This window comes from Dermacentor variabilis, chromosome 1 (assembly GCF_050947875.1).
Source record: "Dermacentor variabilis isolate Ectoservices chromosome 1, ASM5094787v1, whole genome shotgun sequence".
Taxonomy (NCBI): domain Eukaryota; kingdom Metazoa; phylum Arthropoda; class Arachnida; order Ixodida; family Ixodidae; genus Dermacentor; species Dermacentor variabilis.
The window spans coordinates 82,834,512-82,857,521 of record NC_134568.1 but is presented as its reverse complement, the minus strand read 5'-3'; the positions used below and the strand labels follow the sequence as shown (position 1 = coordinate 82,857,521).

Below are 23,010 nucleotides of genomic sequence, written 5' to 3'. Positions count from 1 at the left end.
TGCTTCGCTCAAAGTCATTCCGTCGCTTTGAAGTCGTCGGCAAAGTATCAGGAGCCATCAGGGAGAGCCAACTCTACCGCAATCAAAAGCGCTACAAAAACCGCACACGGTACGAATTGGTATTTAAAACGAAGAGCCAAATTCGTCGTGATGCTCTCCCTCTCTCCTTTTCTGTTTCTTCTTTCTTTTTTGAAGAAACGCGTTAATCAAACACGTCACCCACAAATACGGCTGAAAAGACACGGAATAAAGGCTATTAGCTGATAAAGAAACGGCTTATATGGCGGATGTACTGACAGCGTGACTTGCCCTTGTGTCCTTTCATATATGTTCACTTCCTTTCATTTATTTTTCTCCCTTTTATCGTCACTAAGGAGCAGCGAGCGCACAGGGCTTGACTTCCTGCGCGGTTCACGAAACACTGACTCCTATCCAAGACGACAGAAGCGAGGCAAGATCTACCGGAGGGGGGGGGGGGCGTCGTAGTAACGACACTCTTCCTTCATACACTGCCTTCGATGCGCAATCAGTTGGGTAGAGCAACTTGCTCAATGCAGTCGCTGTCTTTATTGCGCCTTGCGTTGCCTGTCGCGCGATTACGGTAAGTGACCCGGAAGCCGCCTTTGGGTCCCGCCGCAGTGATACCAGTTTTGGTTGCGCCAGAATAAAGGATCGTTACGGGTTCGGATCTGTTCCAATCGGTTAACCTGAGCAGGTCTGCGGGAGCTGCAGCAAAGCCCGCTGTAGAGAAACGCGAGTTGATCTGCCGAAAACGGGTCGCGAGCAATGTTCTATGGCCGTGGCGAATTGGCCCCCCACGTCGCAAAGGAGTCCTCAACTGGCATCGATCGAGTAGCCCGGCTGTGCAAGACGTCTGACGACGCTTTTTACGCAATAACAACAACGTCGCTCACGGGCCTTCCCCTCCTCTAGGAGACTGTAGAAGTAGCTGCTGACGTGATAAAGAAGAGGAAATCGGCCTGCTTTCTAGCACAATTAAATGGCACCTGAAAGAAAGGAAGGAAAGAAAGAAAGCAAAAAGGACGATGCTAACAGGGACGACAGAACACCACAAGGCGACGCTACGCTGCAAAAATAGTAGCCTCAGTCAAAAGTCTTTTACGTTGACCGCAAATGCGAAGCACAAGGTCGAAAACTACGGAGACATTTAACAGCATGAGCAGCCGACCAAAGCTTATTCGCGCTTCGCGAGTACAAATGCGTTTCTCAATTACCTAGACCGCACTGGGCACTACACGAAACGCAACAGAAGGCCTCAGAAGTTATTTTAACATAACTATATACCAATGTGTTCCTCGCAGCTGATTTTATGACAAGATTCCGCAGAGTAAAGTCAGCAAGCGAAATTTTCGTGCAGACAAGTCAAAGTATAGTAGGTGCGCGTGCTTTATTTCTTGCACAATGCGCACTCACAGCGACAAGCTGTATGCTGTCCTATGTCGCCCTATAGCGCCCTTCCTTTCGAACTACGCGCGATGAATAGTTCCAGTGACCAACACAACCTTTAGACGAGACAAGGCTGGCGGCCTTATGTCGACTAGAGGTTAGTCTCGGAACAGTGCGTCTGTCGACTGGCACACCCGCGGTACGCAAAGTGCACCGACCTGGCCTGACGCAACTCCAGCCGCAGCGTCCGTCGCAGAGGCACTTCTTCTTGGAGCTGATGCAGTCCTCGTCGGTCTTGCACTTGCGCAGGCAGCGGCGGCCCAGCGCGGCCGCTTCCTCCCGGTTCTGCGGGCAGCCCTCGCGCACGTCCTCCTCGTCGCCCTCGGCTGCCGATGAAAAAAAGAGGAAAGCACGTTGTTGCACAGGTTGTGGCGATATACGCCGTACCGTGTCTCAATACAACCATACGGCACCAGGTGTCAGCTAATCAGAGTACATAGAGTGCACAAAGCTGTTTGCACTGCGATTGGCCAAATGCCATGTATCTGGCTACCTTTGTTCGACAGCGCGAAAACGGCGACCAATCGTGAGTAATACACAAGTGCAGTGAGAAGACGGGCTCATTATTAGCTGACGCAAGCATCCACAGCGCTGCACACATTGTTTTAGATAGACGCAGTATCAGCCCCATATATATATCCATCTGAATCTTACTCCAAGTTACGAAGAACATTGACACGCTTATAGTATTACAATTCAGCAAAATTGAGAAAGAGTTATTGGCTATTTCTTAGCGGTCAGTAGCAAGCGCCCTAAACTGGAACTGTCAGACTGGTGCCGCTGAGCCTTATGAAAGATGACGCCGCAATGAAGTCCCCTCGTGTCATCCTTTTGTGGCATACTTTCGCTTCGATGTCTTCTATCAGCAGCTACTGAGCCCAGGCTGCACTTGCTTGGCAGCAATTAAGACATCGTAAGTGTTCTGTATCGGCCAGGCGGTATGATAAGATTGTACCGTGAATGACGTGCGCCTGACCGGCATGCAGCGTTATCTATAGAAGTACGCTGCTGCCTTGAATAAAGGGCTTTTTGCGTTGCTGCCACCGAAGCGTCTGTCCGCTGCTTAGAATAGAACAGTAAGTTTGTACGTGACAGCACTAGTGTAGCTTATAGGCTGCCGAAAGCGAAATTCCTCCTTATTATTGATCATCGCGTAGGCATTTCAGCTGCCATAAATAGTTTTCATTAGATGATGACTAATGAAGAATATTAATATTCGCGGCACACAGAGGGAAGTCACAAGATCAACAGCGGTTACGCTTTCATTCCGTACACTGGCGCACTTGCGTAATGCGCCTCACAACAAGTGCAACTAGTATTGGAGCGATGAAATATTGCGCACGTATTTCTTGCATTGCATGGTCATCACGAAAAGCACTTAGAGGCGACGTGCTATAGCGGTATTCGTGACGGCTAATACAACACGGAAACAACCAGCAGAATCGCTGACGTATCGCTTACACGCGCTTCACTGTCAAATACTCCGAGCATGCATATGAGACGCAAGAATTCCGCCAATAACTAAACCGACAGACACAAAATAGAGGGTTTCTTTGGAACGGGTCAGCTAAGAGGTGGGCGCCAGGCTTCATCTTCGACGGCGGTGTTAAGGAAAGCATGACTGATAGCCGTTCTACCTTGCGTGTGCAACGTTTAAGCCATCTGAGCAATATTCTTGGCGGCGGCGTTTTTGTTTTTTGTTTATCATAAAAATAAAGCACCACCGTGGCCTTGGCGCTTCATAGGAGGAGGAACGACGGGCGGTCGACAGCTGGTTCGTGTGAGCCCGCAACTAACCTGGAAGATATGAGCCGATGCAAACGGGTGCGCGGGCATTGCATACACGCAACAGGAGGCGAAATGCGGATGGCCCTTTTAGAGCACGTTTTAACTTGATAGCATTTTAGCACGGGGGTAATTCATAACGTCATGGTCGGAGAGGGAAAAAACAAAGCCAACGAAAAGGGTATTCGGGCGAACGAACGAAATATCAGCGTGGAAGAAAGGGCGGAGGAGTTCCGCTACAGCCAGAAGGGCTGCGTCTTACAAACGGCGCATGAACGAGCGAGGCATATTAATAATCGGGGCGATGTGAGAGCAAGAAATGTGGGATAAAGAAAGGCAGAACGTAGAAAGAAAAACCCGCAATACGGAAGCGCTCTGGCTGAACGCCAAGCTCGTCTCCTAAGCTGGGCGCATGTCGTCGTGTTTCGACCTAACAGGCGAAAGCGTCCGCTCTGAAGCGTGGGGAGTGATTTCTTTTCACGAAGCCCTCTAGGAGGTCCGAGGAGTCTGGAAAGCGGCTTTAACAGCGAAGACGTATCGCGGTGTCTGTTCATTAATATGGATAAGAGCTCGAGCCCACCTTTCTTCCAGGCAGCTATAGGGGAAGACACCGTGCGCATAGGTGCAAAAAGTGGTGCAATTTGAAGATAAAGCGAGGCCGCAAGGGACGTATGGCGCTTTAAAACAGAGCTCTTCTCTGAAGGTTCTTCTCCTCGGTAGAAAACCCCAAGAAGAGCGCGTCTCCTTGTTCATCCACGTTAAATATTTAAGATGACCAGCAGGGAAGCTTCTGCAGCGCTCTCTGGGTAGGATGGAAGGCAAAACTATACAATGAAACCGTGAATGCCTAGCAAAAGAAAATAAAAATACAAAAGAAGGAAAAAAATAGAGAGAGAGAGAAAAAAACACGAAACGCTAAATAATTTAACGCGCTCTCGAGTGAAAACTACAGCGAGACCATGTTTTAGGCTTGTATATTTATTGGTTATACAGGGTGTTTGTTTTAGCTGCCCCACATTTTAAAAAAATTGCCTGTTGCACAGTTGCAGAGTTGTAATCCTTGATCTAAATTACTCGATCAGGCGGCGATGACTCCTACGAGAAATCAAAATACTTAATTAAATAATTACCACAGTTGCGTTAATTGACTTTTAATTATGAACATTACGGCCATTATTTCAATCTAAAAATTATAGGCGGTGAGTTCGCGAGGCGTATGCACTTGGAACGAATTCTCAGGACTGCACCAGCTTCGAGATATTAATTTTCAAAGTGTCAGACGAAATACGTTGGTGTTTCAGTTACTTTTGCGCTTCAATGAATAAAACAGCATTTTCTTTTTAAGAAAAGTAACTGGAACGCTAATGCATTCCCACGACCGGATCCGTTACATCCATAGGTAGCGGTACAAGGTAGACAGAGAAGTTTTCAAGGGTGGCAAAAAAGATTAAAGAAATGTATACGAAAATTCTAGAATGAAAAAGCATGTATAGCGTACCTGATTAACTCAAGCAAGCTGGGTGACTATTTGTCACCGCCCCGTTTCCAAGGAGATGCCAATAAATCACCATCATCATCATCATCATGGCGCAGTGCGAGAGAGAAGCCCGGCTGTAGTGTTCCTGTACATACTCCCGCAGGGAGCACACACAGGGAGTTGCGCACACACAGGGAGCTGTCACGTGGCGCAATATGACGTGAAATGTTCAACTGCCCCGCTGCGAAGCCAACTTTACGGGCGCGATGCCGACTCGTCGTTTCCGTCAGTGCCATCGACATTGCAATCGGCGGACTGTCGAGCGCGCGTCGCATTCATTGGCTCCGGGCTGTAGGTACGTTATTCGACGATATTAAACCAAGGATCTGGGTGAAGTGATACGAAACACATCATATCGACACTTGTACTCCAGAACCGCGTGGTGCGCAGCGCACTAAACTGCACAAACCGCACGGAAGGAGGCAAATCTCTAGATGCGGTGCCGCGCGGACGGGCAGACGCCCGCCGGTGACTAGCGTGGCTATGGCGTACGAGCCGAGGCCAACCGGCTCCGAAAGGGACCAGCATACGCGAGATGCCGTTCGCCTTGTTTACAGAGATCAGTTTGCCTTGTTCACACTATATAGCAACATTTATCTAGAGTAAAACCCCTGTTAACGCTGAGATGCGCACGGGTGACATGAAAGGTTGTTCACTAGTACGATCTTTGGCGTGTATGTGAAGCGCGACACAGAAGCGGGACAAAGAATAAATGACACGTCTGTGTCGCGCTGCGCATATGCGCCAAGAATGTTAACCTACCAACTCGCCCAATTCGCGGTGTTGCTTGTGCGACTGTTCTGACTATGCGGCTCTAGAACAGTGTTTTCAAAACAGAGTAAATACTAGCGGATACAATTTGCCCGCTGCATCCTGGTTTTTCCCTCCTGTTTTCTTTTTAAATTTTTTTCTCGGCGTTCTGATTTTTCATGTAACGTTGATTGATGTGCTAGTGCTCATTGTTTTGTAGTAAGAGAAAAACCTCGAGCGCTCCCGCTTACGAGACAGCTGTGATAGCTTCAGCATTTATCGCCCGCAATATTTTGCTTGTCCGATCGGCCTTAGTCGACGTCAGCAATGTAAAATTATGCCTGTACGTTTAATAAGCACTGTGTTATAGCAAATTGACCCGAGTAGTATGAAAAGATAAAGAAAAATATGTCATACTACAGCCTGCAATGTGTGAATAACTACTTTCCAAGTTCGACATCTTGACGTGATTAGTGCAATAAAAATAGCTTTCGTTACTCTTAGTAGCCAACTTGAATTCTGCTCCCGAAGGCTACAAGAACCAGCACTCTTGCCCTTCTGCTAGCAGCCATTGGTCATCCATTCCCTTCATTCATTCAAATAACTTTATTCAGTGCCCCGCGATTTGGTGGGGTGGGCCTGGACCCCGCCTAGGTTTCGGGCCAAGGGTTGTTGGCCCTTTGCGGCTTCCTCGGCTCGCTGGACGGCCCGGAGTTGGTGCTGGAGGTCCGAGCTGAGCAACGGAGACTCCCAGCGCGCGCGGAGGCTGTCGCTGTTTGAGGCTGCATCACCGTTATCCTGTATTACAGCCTTACATTCCCATAGTATATGCTCCAGGGTGGCTCTAGAGTCGCAATGTCTGCACTTGTCCGTCGTGTATAAATCTGGGTGTATTAGGTGCATAATAGCTGGACTGGGATAGGATCTGGTCTGTAACTGCCGCCATTCTACAGACTGTTTTTTGCTTAATTTTAGGTGCGGCGGCGGCAATGTACGCCTCTGCAATCTATGGTGTTGTGTAATTTCGTGAAAGCTGGTCATTAGACGGACCGACCCTCGGCTAGCCCCACCTCAACGACTACCAATGAGTGGGAGTAGGAAGATCCATTCCCTTGTACGAAATAAATTTGATCTAGACGCTCGTCCATCTTTAATATTTTTTCCACTTGAGAGAGAGAGAGAGCAAATGATAAAGATAGAGAGGTTAACCAAGACTGAGCCCGGTTGGCTACCCTACACTGGGGAAAGGGAAAAGGGGACGGAAAGATTAAAGGAAAGTCTACTGGGTATCATTCGGTCACTCAGTCCAGATGACAGACGCTGATTCAATCCAGTAGCCTTCAAATATCGCATCAGAGCTTTTGTGGCCTTTTGTAGCTGCGATATGCGAGGCCATGGTCCCAAGATCTTCTTCAAGGTGAACGGTGTTCTACCTAGCTGATTGAGAGCTGTGCAGAGGTCATGTCTTTCGTTTTGAAAAGATGGGCAGTAGCACAGTAGATGTTCTATAGTTTCCTCGGCACCGCAGGCATTACAGTCGGCGCTATCACTCATTCCAATCAAAAACGTAAATGCATTGGTGAATGCGAAGATTTGCTGCTACGAAGCAGCTGGTAAGTCTGTGGTGTGAATGAATCGTAAAATGGGCTTTGCATAAAATGTGCACACGTGAACATTTGAAATGCGTGTAAATCTACCTGTCGGCACCGCATATATTGAAAACGTGTAGCTGCCGTGAACGACGGTTAGTGATAAATGACGCTCTGTTAACGGTCTCTGACATATAACTGAAGGCACGATAGTTCTCTTGGCAACGATCATTAATCAGCTGGTTTCGGCAGCTAAAATGCTCTCACATAATTTTCCACCTTACGTTTGTGAAGTTTTCTTTAAACACCCTTTAAAACATTTCTTGCCTTCCGGCCTCGGTGAGAAAACTTCATATGCATGCCGAAAAACATTGCACCGCTTTTTGTTGCAAGGCACAGCGCGTTTGCACGCGAACTTTTGAGCTGTTCAAGCCACGGCCATAGTCAGGATTTTATTTCGGGGGATCGAGGGAGGCCCTACCCCCAATCTATATGTACGTTCGTGCATGTGTTTGTATATTTGCGTATATATGTAGATACAAACGAAATTTCGGGGGGTTAGAACCCTGCCCCATTCCAGCTACGCCAATGGTTCGAGCGTAGCCTACATTAAAAAGTGCCACCTTACTCAGCGCTTGCGAACAATTGGCACTGTCAGGATTGGGACATGCAGTCGTGCATATCATGCAGTCTTGTCTCCGTAAGTTGCGGAGAACAGTTTGCCAAGGACGGTGTAGCCGAACAACTAACTGCACTTCTGTTCCATCAAGGTATTGCCATCGCTCGGGGTATCGTCAGCCTAATCGGCGGTCGCACAGAGGTACTACTGACAAATTTTACCAATGAACGCCGACACATCAGTAAAGGCACCGCTGTGGCGTACTTTGACGAAATTGACCACGTTCAACACTGCTTTGCTGTAACAGAGGAATCAACCACCGATACGATGCCATCTACACCCGTCGTCGACGTTGACGCAGGTTTAGCGCCGCAACAGAAACAAGGGCTCAGAGAACTGATTGACCATTTTAAAGACTGCTTCTCTACAACGTCCCGAGTGCGTCAAACACCACTGACGAAACACCGCATCATTACGGAGGAAACAGCAATACCCATCCGACAACATCCGTATCGCGTGGCTGAGAAAGAGCGTGAAGCAATGCAGCAGCAAGTCAAGAAAATGCTGGACGATGATGTTATCCAGCCGTCGAAAAGCCCTTGGGCATCGCCCGTGGTACTCGTTAAGAAGAAGGATGGCAGCCTGAGGTTTTGTATCGACTATCGCAAGCTCAATCGGGTTACGAAAAAAGATGTGTATCCCTTACCACGCATCGACGATTCCCTCGACAGGCTACGGCATGCACGTTACTTCTCATCGATGGACTTAAAAAGTGGATACTGGCAAATAGAGGTCGATGAGCGGGATCGCGAAAAGACTGCGTTTGTGACGCCTGATGGGCTCTATGAATTCAAAGTTCTTCCTTTTTGTTTGTGCTCCGCCCCAGCCACGTTCCAAAGGCTAATGGATACTGTTCTCTCAGACCTTAAGTGGAAGACTTGCTTAGTGTACCTAGACGATGTGATTGTTTATTCTGCCACATTTGATGAACATCTCAGTCGGCTACGGTCAGTTCTTCAAGCCATACGGTCCGCTGGGCTTACCTTAAAACCTGAAAAGTGCCACTTTGGCTATGAAGAACTACAGTTTTTGGGCCACATTGTAAGTCACACAGGAGTAGGACCTGATCCTGAGAAAATCGCAGCCGCCGCAAAGTTTTCAAGGCCTACGCACAAGAAGGCAGTCAGACGCTTCCTGGGCCTATGCTCATATTACCGGCGATTTATTGCGGGTTTTGCACGCATCGCCTCACCGCTCACCTGCCTAACCAGAGAAGATGTCACGTTTATGTGGGGCGCGGAGCAGGAGGCGGCATTTAACGAGTTGCGGCACCGTCTACAAACTCCGCCTGTTCTTGCCCACTTTGACGTGGATGCGCCGACAATGATCCACACCGACGCCAGCAATGTGGGTCTAGGTGCCGTCCTTGTTCAGCGGCAAGACGGCGCTGAGCGAGTTATCGCTTACGCGAGTAGAACACTGTCACGTGCCGAGTCGAACTACTCCACCACAGAGAAGGAATGCTTGGCTGTAGTATGGGCCGTTACCAAGTTCCGCCCGTACATATATGGCCGCCCATTTCAAGTCATAAGTGACCATCATTCTCTCTGTTGGTTGACCAACATGAAAGATCCATCTGCACGTTTGGCACGCTGGAGCCTACGGCTTCAAGAGTACGACATGACAGAGGTCTATAAATCGGGAAGACAGCACTTAGACGCTGACTGCCTTTCCAGATCACCGATCGAGTCGTCAGGCCGAGATGATGACGAATCCGCAGGCTTTTTAGGAGTTGTTGGTGCAGCTACCATCTCTCAACAACAGCAAGATGACCACGAGCTCGCTTCACTAATTGATTTCTTAGAAGGCCGCACCACAAACAAGCCCAGATTGTTCTCAAGGAACTTGTCATCATTCTGCATACGAAACAGTGTTCTTTTTAAGAGGAACTTCTTTTCAACAGGGAAGAGATATCTACTGGTCATCCCTAAAACTCTCCGCAGTGAAATCTTGCAGGCCTGTCACGATGAAGCTACCTCGGGCCACCTAGGCTACACAAGAACATTAGCACGGATCAAAGAGAAATACTACTGGCCACGGCTCGCAACACAGGTGAAGCACTACGTTCGACGTGCCTTGACTGTCAGCGACGAAAAGTGCCACCTACGAAACCTGCCGGACTATTACATCCCGTTCAAGTGCCGGAAACACCGTTTGCACAAATAGGGATGGACCTTTTGGGCCCATTCCCAATATCAACTGCAGGAAATAAGTGGATCATAATCACTGTCCCCCAGATATTTGGACCTTGCCGTTGGGTGCGGCAGTTGGCCGAGTTTGAGCAGGACGTCGGGATAAAAACTGGAGGGTTATTTACATTATTTACAGTGAGAGGACCAAGAAATTAACAGTCATAGAGTCATTACGGGCCGGCAGCAACTCGGACGCTGCGGCCCGTGGCAAGGAGCTCGAAAGAGATGAATGAAGGAATGCTCTCTTGCTGCTCCCGGTCTCTGGCTTTTAAGCCCTTCGGTGTCTCGAAGACACATCACGTTCGGCCAATCGGCGAGCCCGCTCATCATCAACATCATCATCAGCCTGGTTACGCCCACTGCAGGGCAAAGGCCTCTCCCATACTTCTCCAACAACCCCGGTCATGTACTAATTGTGGCCATGCCGTCCCTGCAAACTTCTTAATCTCATCCGCCCACCTAACTTTCTGCCGCCCCCTGCTACGCTTCCCTTCCCTTGGGATCCAGTCCGTAACCCTTAATGACCATCGGTTATCTTCCCTCCTCATTACATGTCCTGCCCATGCCCATTTCTTTTTCTTGATTTCAACTAAGATGTCATTAACTCGCGTTTGTTCCCTCACCCAATCTGCTCGTTTCTTATCCCTTAACGTTACACCTATCATTCTTCTTTCCATAGCTCGTTGTGTCGTCCTCAATTTGAGTAGAACCCTTTTAGTAAGCCTCCAGGCTTCTGCCCCGTAGGTGAGTACTGGTAAGACACAGCTATTATATGCTTTTCTCTGGCGTCATGGCGTCACCTGAGCCCGCTCAGGTGACGCCATTTTCGGCCAATCGGCGAGCCCGCTCAGGTGTCGTCATTTTCGGTCAATGGTAGGCGCCCGTGCGATTGTGTCACACCCGGCGCACAGGGTCGTTCCTTGGGCCCCAATTGTCCGAGCGCTTACTTCTCTCTGCGGTATTGCCATTCTGACTTGCAAGCGCCGTCACAAAGGCGGATGGGGGCAACGTTTCAGTGCTACAAAGCAGCTTTGCTCGGGCCCTGCGTTACCTGGAACCGTGCCAGGCTCCCGCTACACTTTCGGGAAGAGTCAAGCAGTGACTAGCTCCACCTGCGGCGCACGAGGTGGGAGACGCCAACTCGTTTGCACGTGCAGCGCCTCGGGAACAGTTTAGATGTGCTTCTGCGCTCCTTAATTAGTTGTGGCGCGATTCGATGTGGTCTGGTGAACTCGAAGGAGGCTCAGGAAAAGGTACCGTATCTAACAGCACATGTAGCTCGCGACCAGCAGGCAAAAAAAAGCAGATAGAACACGCGCGGCATTTGCCTCCTGCACGCGCGAGGAGTGACTTCACTGCACAGTTCCAACATGGGGGCGAGCTCGACCACTGGAAAAGCTGGCGCCACCGGCGGCGTGACGTGGCATGAGGGATCACGTGGACACAGCAGGTCCTTCGGAAGGGCCGAAGAGAGCTGAAACCGAAAGTTTAAAGTCCCAGCTGCGCTGCGGTTCTGATGAAGTGGTGAGGCTTTACCGCCTTAGGTGTCCGCCTGACAACATTTGAAAGTACTATAATAGGTAGTGGCTGCCTTTGGATGCGTGCAGCATGGTAGGCTACTGCTTGGTGCCGCAGTCACGGACGTACGCAACGGAGCCCTGTGTCAGCCTCACTCACACGTATACAAGACAAGAAGCGGCGTTAAGCTTGGCTAGGTGAAACTTATAACCGGCAGGCAGCCATCAGCTACAAGTCGGGTATGCAGCAAGCACATACGCGAGGAATATTTCTGCTACGGCGCCGGGACTGCGATGTTCCGTGAGTAGCAGAAAACGCGCACTGAGACGCTCGCTCCCGCGCGCTACCCGGGCTAATGTCATGAAGCTTTGGTCTATGAACTTGTTGATGCTATATACTGGCAAGTTCACTGGAATGGAAAGGGAGCAGTAAGAAGCACATTAAAAAAAGTTCAGGGCATATGGTCATGTTTGTGTTATGAATTAATGGACTGGATTACGAAAAAGAAACAGCGGGAAATCACAGGCTGAGAAGACCGATGAACATACAGTGTGACTCAACTTGAGCAATAATATTGAAACGACCAAGAATTCAGAAGAAGAAACAAAAAGATTGAATCGTCGCGACGGCACATCACAGTCGCCGTAGGCGTCGAAGTCTCTATAACGAAATTATTTTTGAACTGTGATAGCGTTCACGCAAAAATATTTGCTTGTGTACTGTCAAATGCTCATATTCTGCGGCCTAAAGCTCACGGCACGGTGAGCTTTAGGCTACAGCGAAAACGAAACATTGTATAGCGCCAACATGCATACAGACGCGCATTCGGTTGTTGCGCACTCGTGCGATCACTGCAGTGAGGCTTCATTCTGTTATGCTCCATTTCGTTATAGACAGCCCACTATTAGAACATATTTCACATAGTCTGCTCTCAGCGTTTGCCTACCTTTCACGCAAGAAGCTGGTTCGGGAGTCTCCATCGCGGCAGCCGCAAGCAGTGGCGTTCACTGTACATATTCGGTAAAGCGATGGCGTCTGTAAACGATTCTATGCTTTCAGTTTGTCCAAGATTATTATTTCGACAGTAAAGAACTTCCATCGTTTCGAGAGTGCTTACAGAAATGTGCAGGAAGGCTGCCGCGTGGTGTTTTTATTGAGCGCCGTAAGCGAAACCTACGAGCAGCGCGCCGCGTAATCCCTCATATTACGCAAGGGAAGTGCTTCCGACAGATGACGACTCCGTAAGTCCCCGCCCCCAATACAGGGACACTACCCAGCTGCAATACACCGCGCCACCTGCGAGATCTCAGAGACCACGCAAAAGATTGTGCGGACTTGGGGGTGGCACCGCCAGATGGCGTATCGTGTCCAAAGAGAAGCTTGAGAGACGAGTCCCCGCTGAAGTACACGCTTTATTCAAAACGCGTTTCGGCGATAGCAATACGTTGTGTCGCTGCTTTGGTTCAATGCTAATCGCATTTCCGTCGACAGTCCTCAGGTCGTCCTGGCAGATTTTTCTTTAAAATGTCACCTGTGTCTTTTTTCCTTGTTTTATGCTTAGAGTGCAAAATATTTCTACCTCTCATTCGTACGCCTAATTGCGCCGTGCACAAACTTTCGCAGCAGTTAACTTTTTAATGCTTCAGCAATATTAGGGAACTTCACGCCCATTTCGTGGTCTGTCTATCTATCTATCTATCTATCTATCTATCTATCTATCTATCTATCTATCTATCTATCTATCTATCTATCTATCTATCTATCTATCTATCTATCTATCTATCTATCTGTCTGTCTATCTATCTATCTATCTATCTATCTATCTATCTATCTATCTATCTATCTATCTATCTATCTATCTATCTATCTATCTATGTTCTTACGAAACCGTTTTCCCACCTACCTGGGGTCACTGGCTAGTCCGTGGTCGAATGGTTAGCGCATCGAACTGCTCTGCTGAGGTAACAGGGTTCGAAACCAACCATTGAACCAACTTCCGCCACTGAGTATATGTCATACGTGCCGCTCTTCAAAAAACCTCTTCCCCGCCGACATAGGTCACTGTAGATGCGGGACGGATCGGCACCGCTGTTCGAAGAAACTCTTTGACGCCGACTTTGAGTACTGCGTTTGTGACACTCGGTCTCTGCTGGTCTTCAATAAACCTGTTTGATGCCAACTTGGGTATCTAGATATGTGCCACTGGGAATGAGTCACTTTAAAATGGCGAAAAATACCCCTTGAATTTCTTCGATGCTGAGCGGAATCGAATTGACATCACAAGGGCTCTTTCAGGACAGCAAGCCGACGAATTAGCAGGATGCGCCACAAATGCAGTGGGTATGTGCGGCTTTTCAATGAACGCCTTTCACGCCAACGCTATAGCAAGCTGTGACATGAGTGAGTGAGTGAAGAAACTTTATTGCAGGTCCAGCGAGGGCGCTAACTCGTCGCGCACCCGGCTAGTCCCACGTCGGGACCGGCACGTCTAGCCCACCGGCCCGGTCGCGGGCACGCCGGACAGCCAGGATTTGCTTTTCTAGAGCGGGACTACGCAGAAGCGAGTCCCACTCCTCCTTGATGAACTTGGGGTATGTCGACTCGCACTCCCAGAGCATGTGAGCTAGAATGGAGGTCTGCCCGCAGGACGGGCAGGCGTCGTCGCGATACACGTCGGGGTAAGCCTCGTGGAGAGCGGACAGACACGGATATGTGCTGGTCTGTAGAAGCCTAAGCGACACGGCTTTCGCCCTATTCAACTTGGGGTGAGGGAGTGGAAAGACCGTTCTGGCCATGCAGAAATATTTAATAATCTCGTTGTGAGTAGCGGGAGCGTCCCTGTGACCGTAGAGAGGAGGGGAGTCAGTGCTCCTTATAGAGGAAGTGCGGTCGGTGAGGTCACGCGCAGCCTCGTGAGCAGACTCATTGAGGTTCGGGGGAGCACCCTCGACCGACCCTACGTGAGCGGGAAACCAGCGAATTGAATGGTTTCTGAGAGCATATGGACTCGAGCCACTAAGAAGACGAACAGCTTCCTTGGCGATGCAACCCTTCTGAAAAGCCCTAACTGCCGTTTTAAAATAACTATAGATTTCGGACCCACGACCGTCTAGCAGGGCGAGGGCGATGGCGACTTGCTGGGCGACTCCGGGGTCTGAAGTGCGAATCGAGGCGCCATTGGAAATCTTGCCGCTCGAGTCGACCACAACGACGGCAAAGGTCTTCCCGTCCCTGTACTCCGCGGTGTCGACAAAGCTTGCTCTAATGTCGTGTTGCTTGATCTGTTTGAGGATGGCTGCTGCTCTGGCCTTGCGTCTGCACTCGTTGTGGACGGGATGGACGTTTCGGGCCACAGAGGCCACTACGAACTTGTCTCGAATGCACCTAGAGATCGGGGTACTGACCATCGGGAATTCCGCAGGGTGGTAACGCAGCTCTTCGAGGATGTGTTTACCTGCCACTGTGGTGGTCAGGCGACTGAGTTGCGCGCGTTCTTGGGCTTCGGTAATCTCCTCGGCATTGTTATGTACCCCCAGCTTCAAGAAATCCTCGGTATGGGTCCTGATGGGTAACCCAAGAACCCTCTTCACTACTTTGCAGATGAGAACGTTGAGTTTGTCTCGCTCCGCTCTGAGCTAGTTGTGCATAGAAATCGTGTACGTGAGGTGGCAGAGTACGAAGGCATTGATCAGCCTGAGAAGATTGTTTTCCTTCATGCCTCGATGCCGGTTTGCGGAACGAGGCGGAAAGCATTGTTCGTCTTCACGATGATCTTGCGGAGAGCAGTTCCGTTCCTGCCGTTGAATTCCACAAACATGCCCAGGACCCGAATAACGTCGACCCTGGGTATCACCCCCCCGTCACAAGTGCGAAGTCTGATGCTGCTTTCGGAGACTGGCTTCCAATCTTTGGGTCTGCCTCCCTTCTCTTTTCTGTAAAGGAGAAGCTCCGACTTGGCGGGGGATGTTACGTTTCGCCTACGACGCGCGGTATAGCCGGCGCGGAGGCAACGGACGCTGGGGCTTCGTTCAAAGCGGCAGACATTTTGGCCCGTTCGGCGCCGCTGCTGCGCCTCCCCGCCAAGCGCGTCCAGGCATGTTCCCATACCACGTGTCTTCGTGTGCGTGTGTGTGTTTGTGTGCATGTTGGTGCCCACGCTTGTCGAAGCGCGGCAGCCGGGGAGAGGAGCTCCCCCAACTGTGAAGCGAGGAGGTCTGAGCGGCGCCGGCCCGGCGGATGCGTCACCTACTCATCCCAACGTGCCCGCGCGGCGCCGGCCCGGCGGATGCGTCACCTACTCGTCCCAACGTGCCCGAGCGGCGCCGGCCCGGCGGATGCGTCACCCACTCATCCCAACGTGCCCGAGCGGCGCCGGCCCGGCGGATGCGTCACCTACTCATCCCAACGTGCCCGAGCGGCGCCGGCCCGGCGGATGCGTCACCTACTCGTCCCAACGTGCCCGAGCGGCGCCGGCCCGGCGGATGCGTCACCCACTCATCCCAACGTGCCCGAGCGGCGCCGGCACGGCGGATGCGTCACCTACTCGTCCCAACGTGCCCGAGCGGCGCCGTCACGTGCGCCCCCTTCCAGAGACGTTCCTTCTTGCCCTCGACTCCGAGAGTATAAGAGCAGCTGCTCCCGGACGCCGAGAGAGGCTCCGATTTCTTCTGTTGAGTAACGTGCTCTCCCGTCTCTCCACTTCGGTCGACCTGACCGCCCGCTCTTTGCGATGCTAGAATAAACAAGTTGTTCTGTTACCTGTCGACTCATGCTTTGCCGGGACCTTCGAATGCTTCCAGTTGTGCCCCAGGCCGCCAGGCCAACGCTACCCTTGGGGCTTGCGACCCAGCTGCAACAACGGGCGTCAGCGCTGAGGTTCCAACAACTGTCTGCCAGCGGTGAGATCGCGACAACGGAGGCCAGCAGCGAAGATATGCAGTTGACTGTATGCTGAGCAGCACAACGACCATCCGGGAGCAGTGCAACGAGCCCTGTGTGATGACTGGTTGCCTGCAGCGAAACGACTGCGCTGAATTCTTGGCTGCGAGGTTTGGTGAGTGCGGGACTTTCTTCTTCTGAGTTTTGCCAGGCTTTTGTTAGTGTCAGAAACAGAGCTGGTAATTGTGGTTGTCGTTGCTGCCGGGTTAGTTTGCGGCAAGACAATAATAGGCAGTAGAGAAAGCAGCATTCAGAGCAGCCATGGATTTGAAGTCGTTGCGCAAACCGAAATTGCTGGAGCTTGCAAGAGAGTTGGGTCTGGATGTCTCAGACAAACTCAGAAAACCAGAACTGCTAAGGGCTATTCTTGAGTTAGAAGCTGAGGATGACGATCTGTCGGAATGCCTTGAGACCATTGAGGAGAGGGAGACGGCAAAAAGACAGGAGCGCGAAATTAAAGAACAGAAAGAGAAAGATGAGCGTGAACGAAAAGAACAGAAAGAAAAAGAAGAGCGTGAACGTAAAGAACAGAAAGAGCGAGAGCAACAAGAGCGCGACCGTCAACACGCTTTGGAAATGAAGCGTCTCGAGGTAGAGATGGAACGCGCTCGTAATGGAAGTCAGGCACACGGTGCAGGAGAACGCGTATTGTTCAAAATGACTGACCTGATGCGGCCGTTTAAGCTTGGAGAGGACATTGGTTTGTTCCTGGTTAACTTTGAGCGAACGTGCGAGAAGCAGGGGTTCTCTCGGGAAACGTGGCCACAGCGCTTGCTCACTTTGTTACCCGGCGAGGCGGCCGACGTAGTCGCTCGCTTGAATAGAGAGGAGGCAGAGGATTTCGACAAAGTGAAATCGAGTCTGCTAAAAAAGTACAGGCTGTCAGCGGAGGCGTTCCGTCGGAAGTTTCGGGAAAATGAGAAAGGCAAAAGTGAGTCCTATACAGAGTTTGCCTACAGGCTTATGTCAAACATGCAGGAGTGGCTCAAAGAAGAGAAAGCGTTTGGTGACCACGAGAAAGTTCTGCAGTGTTTCGGGCTAGAACAGTTTTATAGTCCGTTACCTGAGAACGTGCGGTACTGGGTATTGGATAGGCCAGACGTTTGTACGGTGGCTAAAGCCGCTGAGCTAGCCGAGGAGTTTGTGACGCGTCGGGCTTGCGGAGCTAAGGACGGTCAAAAGTGTGAATTTGGCTCCAAGTTTGAGAGGCCAAAGTTCACACCCATGAGAGCAAGGAGCGACACACGTAGTGCGGATGCGAGTGAAAGCAGTCCGACCGAACGTAAGGAGACGGCGGCAGCCGAAGCCGAACGCAGAAAGCGGTTCGAGACGAGGCAAGCGCGCGTTTGTTATACGTGCCAGAAGCCGGGTCACTTTTCGGCGCAGTGTCCGGAAACAAAAACAAAAGTTGTGTTTTTGTCATTATGCAGCACTGACGAGAACATGAAGCTTCTCGAGCCTTACATGCGAGACCTCCTCGTGAACGGGAAAGAGTGCCGAGTGCTTCGCGATTCCGCAGCTACGATGGATGTAGTTCACCCGTCTTACGTAGAACCCGATATGTTCACGGGCGAGTGCGCATGGATCAAGCAAGCCGTGAAAGCTCATAGCGTGTGTCTGCCCGTAGCCAAAGTGCTTATTGAAGGACCTTTCGGAGCACTTGAGACGGAGGCCGCAGTGTCATCTATGCTGCCCCCCCAGTACCCGTACCTATTTTCGAACAGGTCCAATCACCTCCTGCGCGAGAAGGGGCTTTTGTTTGGTGAGGCTAGCGTTCAGGCCTTAACCAGATCGAAGGTTCGGGAGCTCGCTGAAAAGGCGGTAGTTGCGGCGCCGACGTTGTCGAACAATGAGAAAGGGTCAGAGGCGCAGCAAGCTGATATTCAGAGCACGCCCGAACTGAATAAAATTGAGTCTGTAACGTTAAAGGCACCAGATACTGGAGAGGAAATTCCCGATGCGGGAAAGTTAGAAGAGCTATCTGCAGATTTGCTCATCGCGCCTACGTCAGACGGACTTAATAGGTTGCTAAAAGTCAGCCGGTCGGCTTTGATAGCCGAGCAAAAGAAGGATGGCAGCCTAGAAAACATACGCTGCATTGTCAAGGAAGGTATCGCAAAGAAAAATGCTCGCTTTGTGGAAAGAGGTGGGGTCCTGTACCGGAAGTATCTAGACCGCAGGGGAGTGGAGTTCGAACAGCTGATCGTGCCTCAATGCTATCGTCAGGATCTGTTGCGCTTGTCGCATGGGTGTTCGTGGTCCGGACACGTAGGAGTTAAGAAAACTAAGGACCGTCTCTTGCAAGAGTACTATTGGCCGGGGTGTTTTCGGGACGCAGACCACTTCGTGAGGTCATGTGACACCTGTCAGCGGGTGGGCAAACCAGGGGACAAATCGAGGGCGCCGTTGAAATTGGTACCTATCATTACGGAGCCTTTTAGACGGCTCGTTATTGATACAGTGGGACCTCTGCCGGTAACAGCCACGGGGTACAGACACATTTTGACTGTGATCTGCCCAGCGACAAAGTTCCCTGAAGCAGTGCCGCTTAAAGAACTCAGCTCAGTTGAGATAGTCAATGCACTACTGTCCATATTTGCGCGAGTTGGTTTTCCGGCGGAAATCCAATCAGATCAGGGCACAGTGTTTACTAGCGCTTTGACGACAGCCTTTCTCGAAAGGTGCAGGGTAAAGCTGTTACACAGCTCAGTGTACCACCCCCAGTCGAATTCCGTTGAGAAGCTCCACTCCGTCATGAAGCGCGTGTTGAGAGCATTGTGTTTTGAACATGAAACTGACTGGGAGCTGTGTCTGCCTGGGGTGATGTTTGCATTACGGACCGCGCCGCATGCGGCTACGGGGTTTTCGCCAGCTGAGCTGGTGTACGGTCACTCGCTGCGATCTCCGCTTCGCATGCTTCGAGAATCGTGGGAAGGCAGGGGCGACGACCCAGTCGTGGTGGAGTACGTGCTTAAGCTCCTCGAACGCTTAAGAAGGGCACAGGAGTTGTCAGGTGAAGCAATGGAAAAGGCCCAGCAGAGGGCCAAGGTTTATTATGATCGGACAGCCAGGGCCCGTCGTTTTGAGGTGGGCGATGAGGTCATGATATTGCGCACATCGCTAAAAAACAAACTAGACGTGCAGTGGGAGGGCCCAGCACGAATTGTTCAAAAACTGTCGGACGTCAACTACGTGGTGAGTCTGCCAGGAAAGCGGAAAGCACAGCAAGTTTACCACTGTAATCTGCTCAAACCCTATAAACAACGGGAAGCAGTGGTGTGCATGATGGTAAACGTTCCTGAAGAGCTTCCGGTCGAGCTTCCGGGACTAGGCTCAGTGACGAACAGGAAAGACACCGATCAAGTCATTAGTGACTTAATCAGTAGAGCATCGCTGTCGCCTGAGCAGAAAGTCGAACTACACCAGCTCTTACAAGAGTTTCAAGGTCTGTTCTCTGAGAGGCCTGGTAGGACTTCTGTCCTTACTCATGATATAGAACTTACCTCCCCAGAGCCAGTACGATCCAAGGCGTACCGGGTGTCACCCCGCCAGAGCGATATTATGGAGGCTGAGGTAAAGAAAATGCTACAGGTCGGTGTTATTGAGGCTGGTGAGAGTGATTATACCTCCCCTTTGATTTTAGTTGAGGTACCGGGCAAGGAACCTCGTCCTTGCGTCGACTACCGCAGGCTTAATTCCATCACTAAGGATCAAATTTATCCGATCCCTAACATCGAGGAGCGCCTTGAGAAAGTTAGTAGCGCTCAGTTTATTTCCACCCTAGATCTTGTCAGGGGTTATTGGCAGGTTCCACTTACAGAAGAGGCTAGTAGGTATGCGGCGTTCATTTCACCAATGGGAACATTCCGTCCTAAAGTGTTGAGTTTTGGTTTGAAGAACGCGCCATACTGTTTTTCAAGCCTCATGGATAAAGTGTTGCGGGGACAGCAAGAATTCGCTTTACCGTATTTAGACGACGTAGCGATATTCTCCGCATCCTGGTCTGAGCATATGGCATACTTGCGGGCAGTGCTAACCCGCCTGCGCGAAGCGGGCTTGACAGTCAAGGCTCCCAAGTGCCAGTTAGCACAGGCCGAGGTTGTCTACCTCGGTCACGTGATTGGTCGGGGTCGTCGCCGCCCCTCTGAAATAAAGGTGGCCGCTGTGCGAGACTTCCCGCAACCGCGCACGAAGACCGATATTCGGTCGTTCTTAGGTGTCGCCGGCTACTATCAGAGGTACATCCCCAGGTACTCTGATATCGCGGCTCCCCTGACGGATGCTCTAAGAAAGACAGAGCCGCAAACAGTCGTCTGGGACGAGACAAAGGAAAGAGCTTTTAGCGCCCTGAAGAGCGCCCTAACAAGCCAGCCTGTGCTACGATCGCCCGACTACACAAAAGGGTTCGTTGTTCAGTGCGATGCTAGTTAGCGAGGCATGGGCGTTGTACTGTGCCAACGGGAAAATGGAGAAGTGGAACACCCCGTCCTGTATGCTAGTCGTAAGCTGACCAGTCGTGAGCAGGCGTACAGCGCCACCGAGAAAGAGTGTGCGTGTCTCGTGTGGGCCGTTCAGAAATTGTCATGCTATCTAGCCGGCTCGAGGTTTATCATTGAGACGGATCACTGCCCTCTCCAATGGCTGCAGATCATCTCTCCCAAAAATGGCCGCCTCCTGCGCTGGAGCCTCGCTTTGCAACAATATTCCTTTGAGGTGCGTTACAAAAAGGGGAGTCTCAACGGTAACGCCGATGGCTTAAGTCGAAGCCCCTAACGTAGGAATCAGCCTCAAAGTTGATTGTTACTGATGTTTTTCTTCCTGAGGCAGGATTTTTAACATATTGCTTTTGTGTAGTGTTTCAAAGTGATGATGTGCTTTCTAGTGCAATTTTCCAATTTGTGGACGCGTTCTGAGTGCTGCCAGACTACTGTAAGGAACTAGGCAGTGGTATAAAAGGGGAAAGAGCCTGGCAGGGCTTAGTGAAGGTTGTGCCGTGCTTGCTGACTGACCGGTTGAGTTTCAGCGTAGTTCTAACGCTTGCCGGGAACGAGAACAAAAATGTCAACTCTCCCGAAGTCACTTTGCAGTGTCCTGTGTGAACCTGAACAAGAGAACGAGGCCTTCTCTGTGCGCTGCGCTCAAGAAACGTCGAGGCCGACTTCGGTTATGAGCATCATCGAGCGACATCCCTCCGGACAGCGGATGCAGTCCCCTGACCATCGGGATCTCCTTCCCCCGGCGGGGCGGTCTGTTACGTTTCGCCTACGACGCGCGGTATAGCCGGCGCGGAGGCAACGGACGCTGGGGCTTCGTTCAAAGCGGCAGACATTTTGGCCCGTTCGGCGCCGCTGCTACGCCTCCCCGCCAAGCGCGTCCAGGCATGTTCCCATACCACGTGTCTTCGTGTGCGTGTGTGTGTGTGTGTGTGCATGTTGGTGCCCACGCTTGTCGAAGCGCGGCAGCCGGGGAGAGGAGCTCCCCCAACTGTGAAGCGAGGAGGTCTGAGCGGCGCCGGCCCGGCGGATGCGTCACCTACTCGTCCCAACGTGCCCGAGCGGCGCCGGCCCGGCGGATGCGTCACCCACTCATCCCAACGTTCCCGAGCGGCGCCGGCCCGGCGGATGCGTCACCTACTCGTCCCAACGTGGCCGAGCGGCGCCGGCCCGGCGGATGCGTCACCTACTCGTCCCAACGTGCCCGAGCGGCGCCGGCCCGGCGGATGCGTCACCCACTCATCCCAACGTGCCGAGCGGCGCCGGCCCGGCGGATGCGTCACCTACTCGTCCCAACGTGCCCGAGCGGCGCCGTCACGTGCGCCCCCTTCCAGAGACGTTCCTTCTTGCCCTCGACTCCGAGAGTATAAGAGCAGCTGCTCCCGGACGCCGAGAGAGGCTCCGATTTCTTCTGTTGAGTAACGTGCTCTCCCGTCTCTCCACTTCGGTCGACCTGACCGCCCGCTCTTTGCGATGCTAGAATAAACTAGTTGTTCTGTTACCTGTCGACTCATGCTTTGCCGGGACCTTCGAATGCTTCCAGTTGTGCCCCAGGCCGCCAGGCCAACGCTACCCTTGGGGCTTGCGACCCAGCTGCAACAACGGGCGTCAGCGCTGAGGTTCCAACAGGGAGCATCGAAGTCCGGTGGTGCCGAGATACTCCTCGATCACGTCGATCGCCTCCTGCATGGCTTCTTGGACTCTGCCCTCGCAGCCGCCGGAGCACCATATGGTGATGTCGTCGGCGTAGATGGTGTGCTTGACGTCCTCGACACACGACAACCTCTCGGAAAGACCAATCATACAGATGTTAAACAGTGTTGGGGAGATGACGGCGCCCTGAGGAGTGCCCCGCCCTCCGAGGGGCACATCTTCGGAGCGGAAGTCTCCAATGCGAAGCTTGGCCTTTCTGTCAGTTAGAAAAGAGCTGACGTAGCTGTGGAATTTGGAACCGAGACCCAGGTCTGAAATGGTCTTGACGATGAAGGTGTGGAGCATGTTGTCGAAAGCCTTCTCGAGGTCGAGACCGAGCAGAGCCTTGACGTCTCCGGAACGGCCATCC

At 51.5% G+C, this 23,010-nt stretch overlaps 1 protein-coding gene across 1 annotated transcript in view; it reads right to left on the bottom strand.

The window, feature by feature from the left end:
• The window catches only part of LOC142580004 (sushi, von Willebrand factor type A, EGF and pentraxin domain-containing protein 1-like), a 916,641-nt gene that overhangs the window by 400,706 nt on the left and 492,925 nt on the right, over positions 1–23,010 (bottom strand). The window contains exon 4 of the mRNA XM_075690723.1: positions 1,626–1,793. Coding sequence (XP_075546838.1) covers positions 1,626–1,793 — 168 coding nt within the window. The remainder of the gene's footprint in view (positions 1–1,625; positions 1,794–23,010) is intronic.